Here is a 13,669-nt window from a genome sequence, read left to right on the forward strand (position 1 = left end):
GAGGCCCACACCAGGCCGCTATGCCACCCACGCCTGGGCCGGTCATTCCGCCTCTCTGCACCACCGAGGGTACGTCTGTGGTTCGCGTGACCCTGCTGGTACAGTTCTGGGAGCCTGGCTAGAGCTCCCCAGGCTGTCCTGCTGGGTCGCGAGAACCATCAGGCTCGGCTACGCGATTCAGTTCGCACGGTCTCCTCCCCGCTTCTGGGGAGTCCGCTTCACTATGGTCGGTGGCAATGCCCCTGTCATGAGAGTGGAGGTCGCCACCCTACTGGCGAAGGGTGCGATCGAGACTGTCCCTCCAGCCGAAATGAAGTCCGGCTTCTACAGCCCCTACTTCATTGTACCGAAAAAAATCCGGTGGGTTACGGCCAATCCTCGACCTGCGAGTCTTGAACCGCTCCCTTCACAAGCTGCTGTTCAAGATGCTCACGGCCAAACGCATCCTCCAGTGTGTGCGGCCGCAGGATTGGTTTGCAGCGATCGACCTGAAGGACGCCTACTTCCATGTCTCCATTTTACCTTGACACAGACCGTTTCTTCGGTTTGCTTTCAAGTGGCGGGCATACCAGTACGCGGTTCTCCCATTCGGGCAAGCCCTGTCTCCTCGCGTGTTCACGAAAGTCGTTGAGGCAGCCCTTGTTCCCCTCCGGGAAAACGGGGTTCGCATCCTGAACTATCTCGACGACTGGCTGATCTTAGCTCGCCCTCGGGACCAGGTTTGTGAACACAGGGACCTAGTGCTCCGGCACCTAGCTCGTCTGGGCCTTCGGGTCAACTGGGAGAAGAGCAAACTCTGCCCCGTGCAGAGGATCTCTTCTCTCGGTATGTAGATCGACTCGGTCGCGCAGTCTGAGCTGACTTGCCTTCATCAATTCGAGGGCAAGAGTGCGGTTCCACTGAAACTATTTCAGAGGCTCCTGGGGCATATGGCATCCGCAGCCGCAGTAACGCCGCTCGGATTGCTTCATATGAGACCGCTTCAGCTTTGGCTTCACGATCGAGTCCCGAGGTGGGCATGGCAACACGGCACGATCCAAGTCCCAGTGACTCCGGCCTGCCGTCAGACCTTCACCCCGTGGACGAACCTCAGTTTTCTACGGGCCGGAGTGCCCTTAGAACGAGTTTCCCGGCATGTTGTTGTATCAACAGATGTCTCCACCACGGGCTGGGGCGCCATGTGAAATGGACATGCTGCCGCGGGATCCTGGACAGGACCTCATTGCCTTTGGCATGTCAATTGCCTCGAGTTGCTGGCTGTACGTCTCGCCCTGCACTGCTTCCGTGCGTTGCTCAGGGGTCAGCACGTACTAGTCCGATCAGACAATACCGCGACAGTAGCGTACATCAACCATCAAGGTGGTCTGTGCTCCCGCAGTATGTCGCAACTCGCTCGCCACCTCCTCATATGGAGTCAGAAGCATCTGAGGTCGCTTCGAGACATTTATATCCTGGGAGACCTGAACTGTGTGGCCGACGAGCTGTCTCGGCTTTGGCCTCTCCCTGGAGAATGGAGACTCCATCCCCGGACGGTTCAGCTGATTTGGCATCAGTTCGGGGATGCACAGGCAGATCTGTTTGCCTCCCACGACTCGTCCCATTGCGACCTGTTTTATTCCCTGACCGATGGCACGCTCGGCACGGATGCACTGGCGCACAGCTGGCCTACGCACACCTTGCGCAAGATCAGGGAGGACGAGGAGCAGGTCATTTTGGTTGCCCCGTATTGGCACAACTGGACCTGGTTCCCAGAACTAGTACTCCTCGCGACAGCACCTCCCTGGCCAATTCCCCTGAGGAAGGACCTGCTTTCTCAGGGACGGGGCACCCTATGGCACCGTTGTCCCGATCTTTGGAACCTCCACGTGTGGCTCCTGGACGGGACGAGGCAGGTTTGAGTACCCTACCACCAGCGGTGGTGGCTAACATCACTTCCGCTAGAGCAGGGGTCGGCAATAGGCGGCCCGCGGGCCAAAACTGGCCCGCCAGCAATATTTTCTGGCCCGCCGGATTATTTTGGAAGTCCGTTTTTTTTTTTTTTTTTTAGCTTATTTTTATTTTACAATAACGGTTTACAAATAGGCACCGTGTATCATTCGTTACTTATTATTTACTCGGGTAGCCTATAACACACTGATAAATAATATGTATTAGCCTACCTGATAAAAAATATTTGCACTAAATGCTGCACAAAACTCTTCCACTAGGCTACTTGAGAAAAGACGTAGCCGCGCGGCGATTTCACCGCCGCATACTGTGTAAAACGCGCATGAATCATGCGGCGCGGGATTCAATTTTAAAATATAAAGACAGTAGCGGTCGGAACTCTGTAGCCTACCTATACTTTGGACGGAGCGGGCGGTCTGACTGACAATAGCCCACTCCCGACATCTTTTGACAGCGTATCCGCACTTCATTCTGACCACCAGGCTGTTTGGTAGCCTACTGAAACCATTGTTAATAAATAATAAACAACATTATTTTTTTGCAAGGATGTTTGAAATAGTTGGCAGAAAATAGCATGCTTCATTTGTCAGTAGGGCAATATGGTTTTCGTTTATGTTGCTTAACAATTTGAGTGATAGGCTTTGTCCTATTTAATTTATGTTATTTATATTTCATTATTTTTTTCTGTGAAATTTTTTTCTCTGCTGACAGTAGCCTACAATGTTAAAATAATATTTTATGTTGACACGAACACAAAGCATTTATAATTGTTATAGGCTGCTACTTAATCTCTCAAATTTCCGTTAGAGACATTTGAATGTGAGATTCTGGAAACTAGATCTAAATTTTGCGGACTCGTCAGGTCGGGAAATAATGCGGGTGAACACAGAGTGTATTTTAATTGCTGAATTGAACCTTGTGGGAGCGGGACGAAAAGAAGAGAAAAAAAAAACAGTCCCGCGCAGACCTCCTTAAACCATAGGTGTGTATGTATGTGTCCCGAATAAATAATAATAATAAAAAAGGAATAAAGTTCAAAAGTCGGACTGTAAGCAAATTAGGCATTGCTATTCACACCTTTATTAAAATAGCTGTAATATGTTAACACAATAGTAGGCTACTTGATCTGTTTAAAATGATTTAATTGATATGCAATGTAGACGTTAAGAGTATAATAATTAATAGTTAAGAGTATTTAATTTGTACCCATATGGGCTACTCCGTGTAGCTGGCCCGCCATCTACTGGCTAAAAGAAAAATTGGCCCGCGGCCAAAGTTAATTGCCGACCCCTGCGCTAGAGCATCGTCCACGAGACATGCCTATGTGAAGTGGAAACTCTTCGTCAACTGGTGTTCTTCTAAACATCAAGAACCCACGAAATGCCCGATCAGTGTCGTACTTTCCTTCCTGCAAGAAGGGTTGGAGTGAAGGCTGTCTCCCTCCAACCTGAAAGTGTATGTTGCCGCCATTGCCGCACATCACGATGCAGTTGACGGTTAGTCTCTGGGAAAGCACGACCTGATCGTCAGGTTCCTGAGGGGAGCGAGGAGACCGAATCCTCCTCGTCCTCCCCTCGTACCCTCTTGGGACCTCTCAGTGGTTTTAACTGCCCTGCAGAATGCTCCCTTTGAGACTCTGCAATCAGTGGAGCTTAAGTTCCTGTCAATTAAGACAGCGCTCCTGGTTGCATTGACCTCCATCAAGAGGGTAGGGGACCTGCAGGCATTTTCGGTTGACGAAGCGTGCCTGGAATTCGGGCCGGCTAACTCTCACGTGATCCTGAGACCACGGCCTGGATATGTGTCCAAGGTTCCCACCACACCCTTTCGAGACCAGGTGGTGAACCTGCAAGCGCTGCCCTTGGAGGAGGCAGACCCAGCCTTGGCACTGCTCTGTCCAGTACACGCCCTCCGTGCTTCTGTAGACAGAACGCAGTGTTTCAGGACCTCAGACCAGCTCTTTGTCTGTTATGGTGGGAAACTGAAGGGAAAGGCTCTCTCCAAGCAAATGTTGTCTCACTGGATAGTGGACGCCATTGCTTTGGCATACCAGCAGCAAGGTCGACCATGCCCCCTTGGTGTGACGGCCCACTCCATTCGGAGTGTGTCATCCTCTTGGGCGACACCTAACACATTCACGAGATTCTGTAATCTCCGAGTGGAGCCAGTTTCTTCTTATGTACTCGCTTCAACTAGCCGGTACTAGATTCTGCTCAGGTGTCTTCGCTTGCTCGCCATTCCTCTCCACGGACGGGATACGTGCGATATTTTCCTCAGGTGAGCCTAATAAGCCCTGAGTCTCCTCCAGCACTGTCGACGTCAACGCCAGTTATGCCTCCGGCAGCTTTCGCGCATGGCTAGGTGCCTCCATGTGCATGGTTCCCCCTCTGGGCGACCCCCACATGTGTATTTCCACTGTAAGCCTCTCTGAGCATGTGTCTTTCCCTTGGCAAGCCACCTTGCCACCCCTGGGGTTGAAATATTCCACCTGCGGCTGGACATCCCAGTGATACTCCATATGCAGCACCTCGGGGTCATATGTGTATTCCAAGTCCCCCCCCCCCCCCCCCCCCTTCGGGTTGGGCATAATTGCATATTTCCACTGAGATATGCTTCCCAGTGTACCTTGGTATTCCTGTGTTAAGTAGGACTCCTTCGTCCGTGCTAGTCTCACGATAGGGAACTCAGACTTACGCAGGGCACTGGAAGACAGCCGAGGTGGCTTGATTAGACTGGGGACCCCATTCGTCATCTTCCGACGTAACTCGGAGTGACCACGAAAGGGAATGTCTCGGTTACGTATGTAACCCTCGTTCCCTGAGTAGGGAACGGAGACGTTACGTCTTCCTGCCACTTCCGCTGTACCGCTGGAATGCCGGAGTTCAGTCTCGGTTCCTCAGCGAAGAAACATATCTGCATGTTGCCATCGTACTTCCTTATCGTTAGCCTCATAGCATAATTGCCTACGTTCTATTTAAAAAAAAAAAAAGACTTATAGGCAATTATGCTATGAGGCTAACGTTATATACCCACGACGTGGGGCGGACTTACGCTATGCAAATTCCGCAGACCCATGGCATTTTCTTGCCATTGGCTCATTTTGTATACTCGAAGGTGAGAGGCTTTCTAAGCGAAACCCCATTCGTCGTCATCCGACGTAACGTCTCCGTTCCCTACTCAGGGAACGAGGGTTACATACGTAACCGAGACGTTTTTATTGATCAAATGAATGCAGCTTTGGTGAGCATAAGAAATCTTATTCCAAACATATGTAACGGGTATATTATTTTGAAAGGAGATTATATATATATATTTTTTTAGGGGACTTTTATTTTGGCGAGCGGTCTACTTTTTGCGCGTGCTGTGAATGCAGCGGAGAGAGACGAAGAAGAGCGCATGTTATGAGGGTGTGATGGACACAGAAGAGAGTGCAGTGTCGCGATTGTGAAGCTTGTTCGATAAAGTTGTTTCAATTAAAGATTATCGAGGCTTAAGTAGAGTAAAGAACGACAGCACTAAGTAAAAGTGTGAACAATGACCCACGTTTGATTCTGCAGAAGACAGTTTTGTTCCAGTGGTATGTGTTGGCTGTGAGAATGACGCAGTGACATATTGTGAAGACCACGGAAGCTGTGAGTACGTTTAAAGTGCAAACCCCGTTTGATTTTTGCCATCCAGAGACTTGTTGCATGTCTTTTTGCAGTTTTTTTGCACTTCTCGTGTTTTGATCGAAAAGTGTCGTCGAGTTAATAGCTCAGTGGGACTGTTCACGTGTAATTGAGTTTACCGCACGAGTCAGAGCACGCGAGATTGAGAGCGCTGTAGTAGCTAGTACGCAGTACGCACTTAATGAAGAGACATAACTTTTCCGCTGATTCAAGAGTGAAGATTACCCTGCCATTCAAGTGACATCTCAGTTTGATTCATCTGCAAGTTAATTTTCTTTTTGAGACAGTTTATCTGTGAAACGGTTGAGACAAAGTTGAGTGTATTTTTGAACTTGCACACTTCAATACGGGATCTTCAGTTTATTGCAACGCACCCCACGTCCAGACAACGCACTCTAATTCATCGTTCTACGAACTGGTATTTTCCTTTATTTTTCAGTGACTGAACTGATAAACGGTGAAGTGTGAGTACATATTTAAAAGTGCTTATTCAGAGGTGAGATTTGATGGTATGTTTGTTTGTTGTTTTCCAAATGTGACTGTTTGAAGGTGATCTATTGAAAAAGGTGGTAATTTATGGGTGTACAATTTGACACATTGAAAATTATCTAATTTTGAAGTTCAATAAGGGATTTGTTATACCACTAGTGAAAAGAGTTTTTCAATTTCAGTATTGAAAGTGTTGGTGTGAATTCAAAAGACAACACAAAGACTGTAAATTATTTTATTTCATTCTTTATTTAGACAGAAGACATAACCAATCATAAGAAAAAGAAATCTAAAAGAATAAATTATGTTTTAATTGTTTTTGCACTTATTTACAGTGTATCTTTTCATTGAGAGCTGCTAGGGAGTGGGGAAGTCTCACTTACTTTATTAGATCTGGGGAGGGAGGAGCATAACACACTGTGATCTAACATATGCAATTTCTCTTCAGGAAGCCACCGTGTGACATTATCGTACCTGAAGCCTACCCTTGTCAATCTTTAGATTTCTCACACAATAAAGTAAGAAACCACATACACACATTAGCGTGTAACGAGGCTAAAACGTTTGGGGAGCGAGGACCAAGATCCTTTCGCTGTCCAAACTTCCAGAGCAGCCATAATCCATTTCCCCACACGACGGGCAAAATACCCCGTTACAAAAGTGGCGTCACGAACAGGATCGAATTAGGCACATTTAACCCTCTGGGGACCAAGCTGTTTTTGGGGTCCTTGAGATGTTCTGACATGCCTTGACATTTGTGCTTTTTTCAGTTATTTATAAACATGTTAATGGCAAAGGTGTAAATTCACTCTATATAGCACAAACAGGGCTACCATAATATGCGAGCAACGTGTATGTAGATGTTTGTATTTTTAAGAGAATAATGTTTATGCGTGGTTATTGGAAAAAATTAAAATGAAAGTTGCTGAATTAAGACCACAAAACACATATTAAATATGTGTCCACAAGACTTTTGACTAATGGATGTTGTCCCTTTGAGTTCTAGCTTCAAAATGATGTGAAAATAGTCTTGCTTTATCGTTCACAAAAAAAAATACATTGATTTAAATGGTGTAAAACAGGTTTTGCTTGGAAAGCCAATATGCGAGGGGGAGGAGCAGTTTACACCTTAGATTACAATGTCCCACCCACTCTGCATAATTAGCCATTCATTCAGGTGTGACACTGACTGAGCCACAATGCAAGGACAAAAGATGTATTTAGAAGAAGACTTATATTGACCATTTAAGATTTCGCTTACATCTCTCTTGTAAATATGTTTTGCTATTTTATTAAAAATGTTACAATTACAACAATAATTACAATTTCAACAATATTTCAAGTGTACTCTTTCTTTGTAAAAAAAAAAAAAAAGATTATAGGCCTACATTTTATCATATGTATTCATTAGTTTGAATATAGCCAACATTGGAACATCTAACATCTTAGTCTATGAATTTATTTTTGACAAAAATAGTATTTTTTTGCAGTTTAATATGTTGCTTATACAAATACATTTTATTTCAACATATTCCAGTCGATTTTTACTCATCTCAGTAGGCTATAGCAAAGCAGTTTATTCTTTCACACACAGACGCGCGATTCATATTTAGGCTAAACAGTCTTTACAAATATGTCCCCTTCATTCATCTCACAGAAAGGCGAGTCATATTATAGAAATGGGATTCATCTTTTTGCGGTTTACATAGGCCTACACTAACGTTTTTCCATAACGTTATTCCACACGTGAGAAAAGAAAACAGCCTACCTCACTCCTCAGCGGAATCTGCTCCTCATTTCAGGAGATATTGCTCCTCATCAGCACTGTTCTGAAGAATCTTTTCTCCATAAGGTAGGCTATAATGTCTCACTCGCGAGGAGTCGCGACACGCTTTGTTTACAGCTGATGTGGGCGTTTCACAGCTCTGAAATAGTTCTCAGAATTTGCGTTTGAATAGCACGCGCTCTCCGGGGAGTGGTCACATTACAGTGAATTAGCTCGTAATGAGCTCGACAGGAGTCGCTCTCTTTTTATACAGATTACAGAAGCTGATAATATTTGTTTTTTATATAAATGACTTCATTTAAAAGATGCGATCTCAAGCTTTATGCCCGTGGGTCTGTTTGCCTGTTTGACTGAATTTTCGCGGAGTTATAGATCATTTTCGAACGCGTTTCAAATGGGAGTTTACTGACAGAGAGAAGGCAGAAATCGCATCATGTTAATTTTTCTTTATTTGTCAAAAAGCAAAACACTTTATTTTTATTGTGAGTATACAGAAAAAAAATAGAAACTGAACAGGATCGATTGATGTATTACACGAAAATGAAAGATCAAAATTAACAGAGCATTTAGTGTTTATTTTCATTGCTAAAAAAAAAAAACGAGCAAAACGCGCGGGCGCGTTTGTGGTCCCCAGAGGGTTAAGTAGTCACACGTCTCCAGGCCCATAAGTAGTTTTTGTCTAGTAAGAAGATGTCTGAACTGGAGGAACTAAAAAGAGAGATGGCAGAGATGCAGAGGAGGTTTGCTGAGCAGGCAGGGGCACTTGACCAAGCCAGGGCAGAGCAGAGAGAAGCCCTATCCTTAGCAAAGGTGGTAATTGAGAGCCAAACCTCTGCACAAACGACCCCAGCTGCCATTTATATCCCTCGAGACCGGAAGCTCCCTGATTTCACTGGTTGCATGGCAAAACCAGGAGAGCTGAGTGTTGAAGAATGGGTAGCATCGATGAAGTCTGCATTTCAAGTCATGAGAGTGCCCACTGAGGATCGGGTAGAGCTGGTGAAACAGCACCTAAAGGATGAGGCCAAAGCCACAGTGAAGTTCATGATGGATGGGAAAGAGTCCCATCTGTTGACAAAGTCTGTTGACAACATCTTCACCGTTCTCCTTGACACCTATGGAGATAAAGTGCCCATTGGTACAAGGCTGAAAGACTTCTATGACCGTGCTCAGAATGCAGGAGAAACAATACGCTCCTATGCTTATGACCTTCGGGAAAGACTTAATCGTGTTCAGCGCCGAGAGCCAGCTAGAGTGGCAGATGCTGAAAATGTTCTGAAAGAGCAACTGGTGTTAGGCCTAAAAGATGACTTCTTGCGTCGAGAGATGAAGCGCAGAATTAAGGCTGAGCCTGAACTGAGTTTCGTGGAGTTGATGCAAGCGGCAATTACCTGGTCAGAAGAGGAGGAAGCACAGCCTTCTAGTAATGCCAGGCCCAGTACCCGTGCCAGAGGGGTAGTGAATGCTGCTGCAGCACAGGATGCTCCTTCTGCTCTGTCATTGGAGAAACTGCATGAGGCGATCCAGAAAATAGCTGCTCGTCAAGAGGAACTATATCAAGCAGTCTATGGGAAAGAGAGAAATAAACCACAACAAAGCCGTCCAAAGAGTCAACCTTTAAAAGACAGTGAAGGACGTTATATTTGTTATTCATGTGGTGAACCCGGACATACCAGTCGCTATTGTCCGCAAGGTGGCCAGTTAAGAAGGGGACCAGTTCCACCACAGCATAAAGTGGAGTCAGTTGAGGCTACCGAGACAGAAACTGGAGGTGCAGTGCAGAAAGGCCCAGGGCCGTCATTGATTAGATGCCACACAGCGGAATGGTTGGCTGACGAGACTGCTAAAAAACTGAAGGACAGTGCTTTTGGGGATTGCTTGGCCATCGAGGTGAAGATAGCAGGTGTCAAAACCAAGTGCCTCTTAGATACAGGGTCAGAGGTGTCCACCATATCCGAGTCACACTTCAGACAGCACTTTGGGGAGCAGAAGTTGAAGTTATCCTCTGCGTGCTGGGTTAAGCTTACAGCAGCCAATGGACTGGACATTCCTGTCTTGGGATGCTTGCAGGCTGATGTAGAATGTCTGGGAAAAGTATTTCCTGGGAAAGTGTATATTCGTTCTGACTGACACAAGTCCTGATGTGAAGGAAATGAAAGGGGTGTCTGGGATCATCGGGATGAATGTACTCAGTGAAGTTCAGTCCTTGTTTATCTCAGCTGAGGGGATGGAGAAGATTGACAAGTATAATGGGCGAGATGAAGCCCAGGTCCGGAGAGTGCTTGCTAAAGTTGAGAAAGAAGCAGGACATCTAGGGTCTGATGGAAGGATTGGGTATGTCAAGATTGCCGGAAGACAAGCTGTCACTATTCCTCCTTGCTGTGAGAAGGTGCTGGAAGGCCGCTGTGGAGTGTCGCCTAGGGTGAATAGTCATGTGCTAGTTGAGCCAGTCGCTGGAGCAAGTTTGCCAAACGGACTCTTAGTGGCTCACGTTCTTGCTAAAACAGAGGATGGAAAGGTCCCTGTGCGTGTAGTGAACTTGAGTGGAAAGGCTGTTAGACTTGTTCCCAGATCCAGAGTTGCTTCTGTTTATAAGCCAAAGGAAGTAATCACAAAGGACGTGCTTAAATTTGAAGAAGATGATGGAGTACTTCATGTCAAAGAGTTGGTGCAAGACAAAGTTCAAGCTGATAAAAACTCACTCACGCCGCTACCAGTTCCTGTTGAAGTGAACTATGAAGGACTCACACCAGAACAATGTGAAAGGCTCATTGAGTTGCTATCAAAGCACAGAGATGTTTTCTCCAAGGATGACCAAGATTATGGCTACACCACGGCTGTGTTGCACAATATTCCGACAGGTGAAGCGCCACCGATAAAGCAGCGACATCGTAGAGTACCACCGCAAATATTCCAAGAGGTCAAAAGGCATGTCCAGGGTCTGGTGTCCCAGGGAGTCCTTAAAGAAAGCAGTAGCCCCTGGGCATCACCCGCAGTTATTGTTATGAAGAAAGATGGCAGTGTGCGTTTCTGCTGCGATTATCGAAAACTAAACGAAGTAACATATAAGGATGCATATCCGCTTCCGCGGGTGGATGAGTCCTTGGATGCGTCGGGCAACGCCAAGCTGTTCTCTACACTGGATTTGACTGCTGGGTATTTCCAGGTGGCTGTGAGTGAGAAGGATCAGGAGAAGACAGCCGTCACCACTCCATTTGGGCTGTTTGAGTGGACCAGGATGCTGTTCGGGCTGTGCAACGCTTCGGCCACTTTTCAGCGCCTTATGGGTGTGGTGCTTGGTGACTTGGCCTTTGACGTTCTTCTTGTCTATCTAGATGATGTCATTATCTTCTCCAGAGATTTTGAAAGCCACTGTGAGAGGTTAGAACTTGTCTTTAACCGGCTAAGACAATATGGTCTGAAGTTGAAGCCAAGCAAGTGCTTTCTTCTAAAGCCCGAAGTAAAGTTTTTAGGACACCAGATCTCTGCAGAGGGCATAAAAGTGAATGATGAGAAAGTTAAAGCCCTGGATATGTGGCCAGTTCCTAAAAATGTGAGAGAGGTCAGGCAAGTGCTTGGTTTTATGAGCTATTACCGAAGATTTGTCCCAAGGTTTGCTCAAATTGCCAAACCACTGCATGCACTGGTAAGTGGAAGAAAGACAAGCAAGAACCCAGGAACGTTTACTTGGAGCCAAGAATGTCAGTCTGCATTGGATGAGTTGAAAGGATGTTTGACGTCACCACCAGTTCTGGCATATCCCGACTTCAGTGAACCTTTTATACTCACCACAGATGGAAGTCTTCATGGACTGGGAGCAGTCCTCAGCCAGAAACAGGAAGGGATTGAGCGTGTTGTGGCATATGCAAGCAGAGGGCTAAGAGGTTCTGAAAAGAATGACAAAAACTATAGTGCATTCAAATTGGAACTGCTCGCATTAAAGTGGGCGATCACTGAAAAATTTATAGAATACCTTATGTATTCAAAGTTTACGGTGATTACTGACCATAACCCACTAAGGTACCTCTACTCAGCTAACCTTGGCGCAGTTGAGCAGCGCTGGGTAGCGCAGTTGGCCGAGTACGACTTTGAAGTATGCTACAAACCTGGCCGACACAACACAAATGCCGATGCCCTGTCAAGGATTCCCTCCAAGGAGGAACCAGAGAAGGATGATGATGGGAAGGATTTTATTCGGCTAGGAGCTGATGAAGTGAGAGCATGCTTGTGGCCAGGCAAAAGGATCGACCAAGAGCAACCTGACGGTAAAGCCACGGTGCAGGCATCAATAAGAGGAGAAATAAATGGGTATAGTTGGAGCGAGATAAGAAAGCAACAGAGGAACGATCCTGTGATCGGCCCCATTTATAAAGCAGTATCTGAGAACAAGAGACCAAGTAGAATGGATCACAGAGATATGGAGCCAAAACTGAAGAAGCTTGCCAAAGAATTTGACCGTCTTAAGCTGCGTCAGGGAGTGCTGTTCAGACGCATCTTGGACCCAAGGGATGGAGAGGAGATCTGGCAGATGGTTGTTCCTGAGCCTTTACAGCGTGAAGTGTATGAGGGACAACATGAACACGGAGGTCATTTTGGAGCGAGAAGTACAGTAACTCGGATGAGCAGAAGTTATTACTGGCCTACAATGTCTGCAGATGTTCCATGCTGGATCAAGCAGTGCAAGAGATGTACACTAGCCAAAGATGTTTTTCCCAGACTTCAAGCTCCTATGACCTGCAGTAATGTTTCAGCTCCATTAGAGGTCCTAGCCATGGATTATACGCAGCTTGAGCAGTCTTCTGGAGGGTATGAAAACGTGCTTGTTCTTACCGATATGTTCACCAGATTCACAGTTGCTGTTCCTACAAAGAATCAGACTGCAAACACAACAGCAAAAGCGCTGCTTAAGCACTGGTTTGTTTATTACGGCTGTCCGGCTCGCTTGCACTCGGACCAGGGCAGGTGTTTTGAGGCCAACGTGATCAAGGAGCTTTGCAAAGTCTATGGTATAGGAAAAAGCCGTACCACCCCATACCATCCACAGGGGAACTCTCAATGTGAGAGATTCAACCGTACCATGCATGATTTGTTAAGAACCTTGCCACCAGAGAAAAAGAGAGAGTCTTCCAGACTCACCTTCCAGAGCTGGTAATGGCTTACAACAGCAATGTGCATTCATCCACTGGTTATTCCCCGTTCTATCTAATGTTCGGAAGAGATGCACGTTTACCAATGGATGTCCTTGGGGAAAAGGACCTAGAAGAGGATGAGGTTGATAACCTGGATGAGTGGGTGAAAGGTCATCATGCAAGGTTGAAGACGGCAGTGGAGATTGCAAACGCAACATCTCAAGAGGCTTCCAGAAAGAGAAAGAGAATTTATGACCGCAAGTCATTTGGAGCTCTTGTGAGGCCTGGAGATCGAGTGCTTCTGCGTAATCACAAATACAGGGGCAGAAATAAAATTCAGGATAAATGGGAAGACACACCATACATAGTGTTAAAGCAAAACCATTCAGACATACCTGTGTTTACGATCAAACCAGAGCAGGGGGGTCTTACAAAGGTTGTACACAGAGATCAGCTTCGGCACTGTTCATTCCCGTCATCCACAACACCGCGTGCACACCGGCACGGTATCAGAGACAAGCCTGAGTCAAACACAGACATGTCGGACATTGTCTGCTTTCCAGAAACTGCACAACACTCCACTTACCATGCACACACAAGGGTGGATCAAGGGGAGTCACAGGAAGTAGGACAGGGTGACAGTGATGAGA

The 13,669-nt window shown here is 46.3% G+C and overlaps 1 protein-coding gene across 1 annotated transcript; it reads left to right on the top strand.

The window, feature by feature from the left end:
• Window positions 1–10,069: 10,069 nt before the first annotated feature.
• On the top strand, window positions 10,070–13,042 carry LOC307150155 (uncharacterized protein; the record flags this gene model as incomplete). Its single annotated transcript, XM_079857013.1, has 1 exon — window positions 10,070–13,042. The coding sequence occupies one exon, from the start codon at window positions 10,070–10,072 to the stop codon at window positions 13,040–13,042; it is 2,973 nt and encodes a 990-aa protein (XP_079713139.1).
• Between the last annotated feature and the right edge of the window lie 627 nt (window positions 13,043–13,669).

This window comes from Squalius cephalus (genome assembly GCF_949319135.1).
Source record: "Squalius cephalus genome assembly, chromosome: 22".
NCBI lineage: Eukaryota > Metazoa > Chordata > Actinopteri > Cypriniformes > Leuciscidae > Squalius > Squalius cephalus.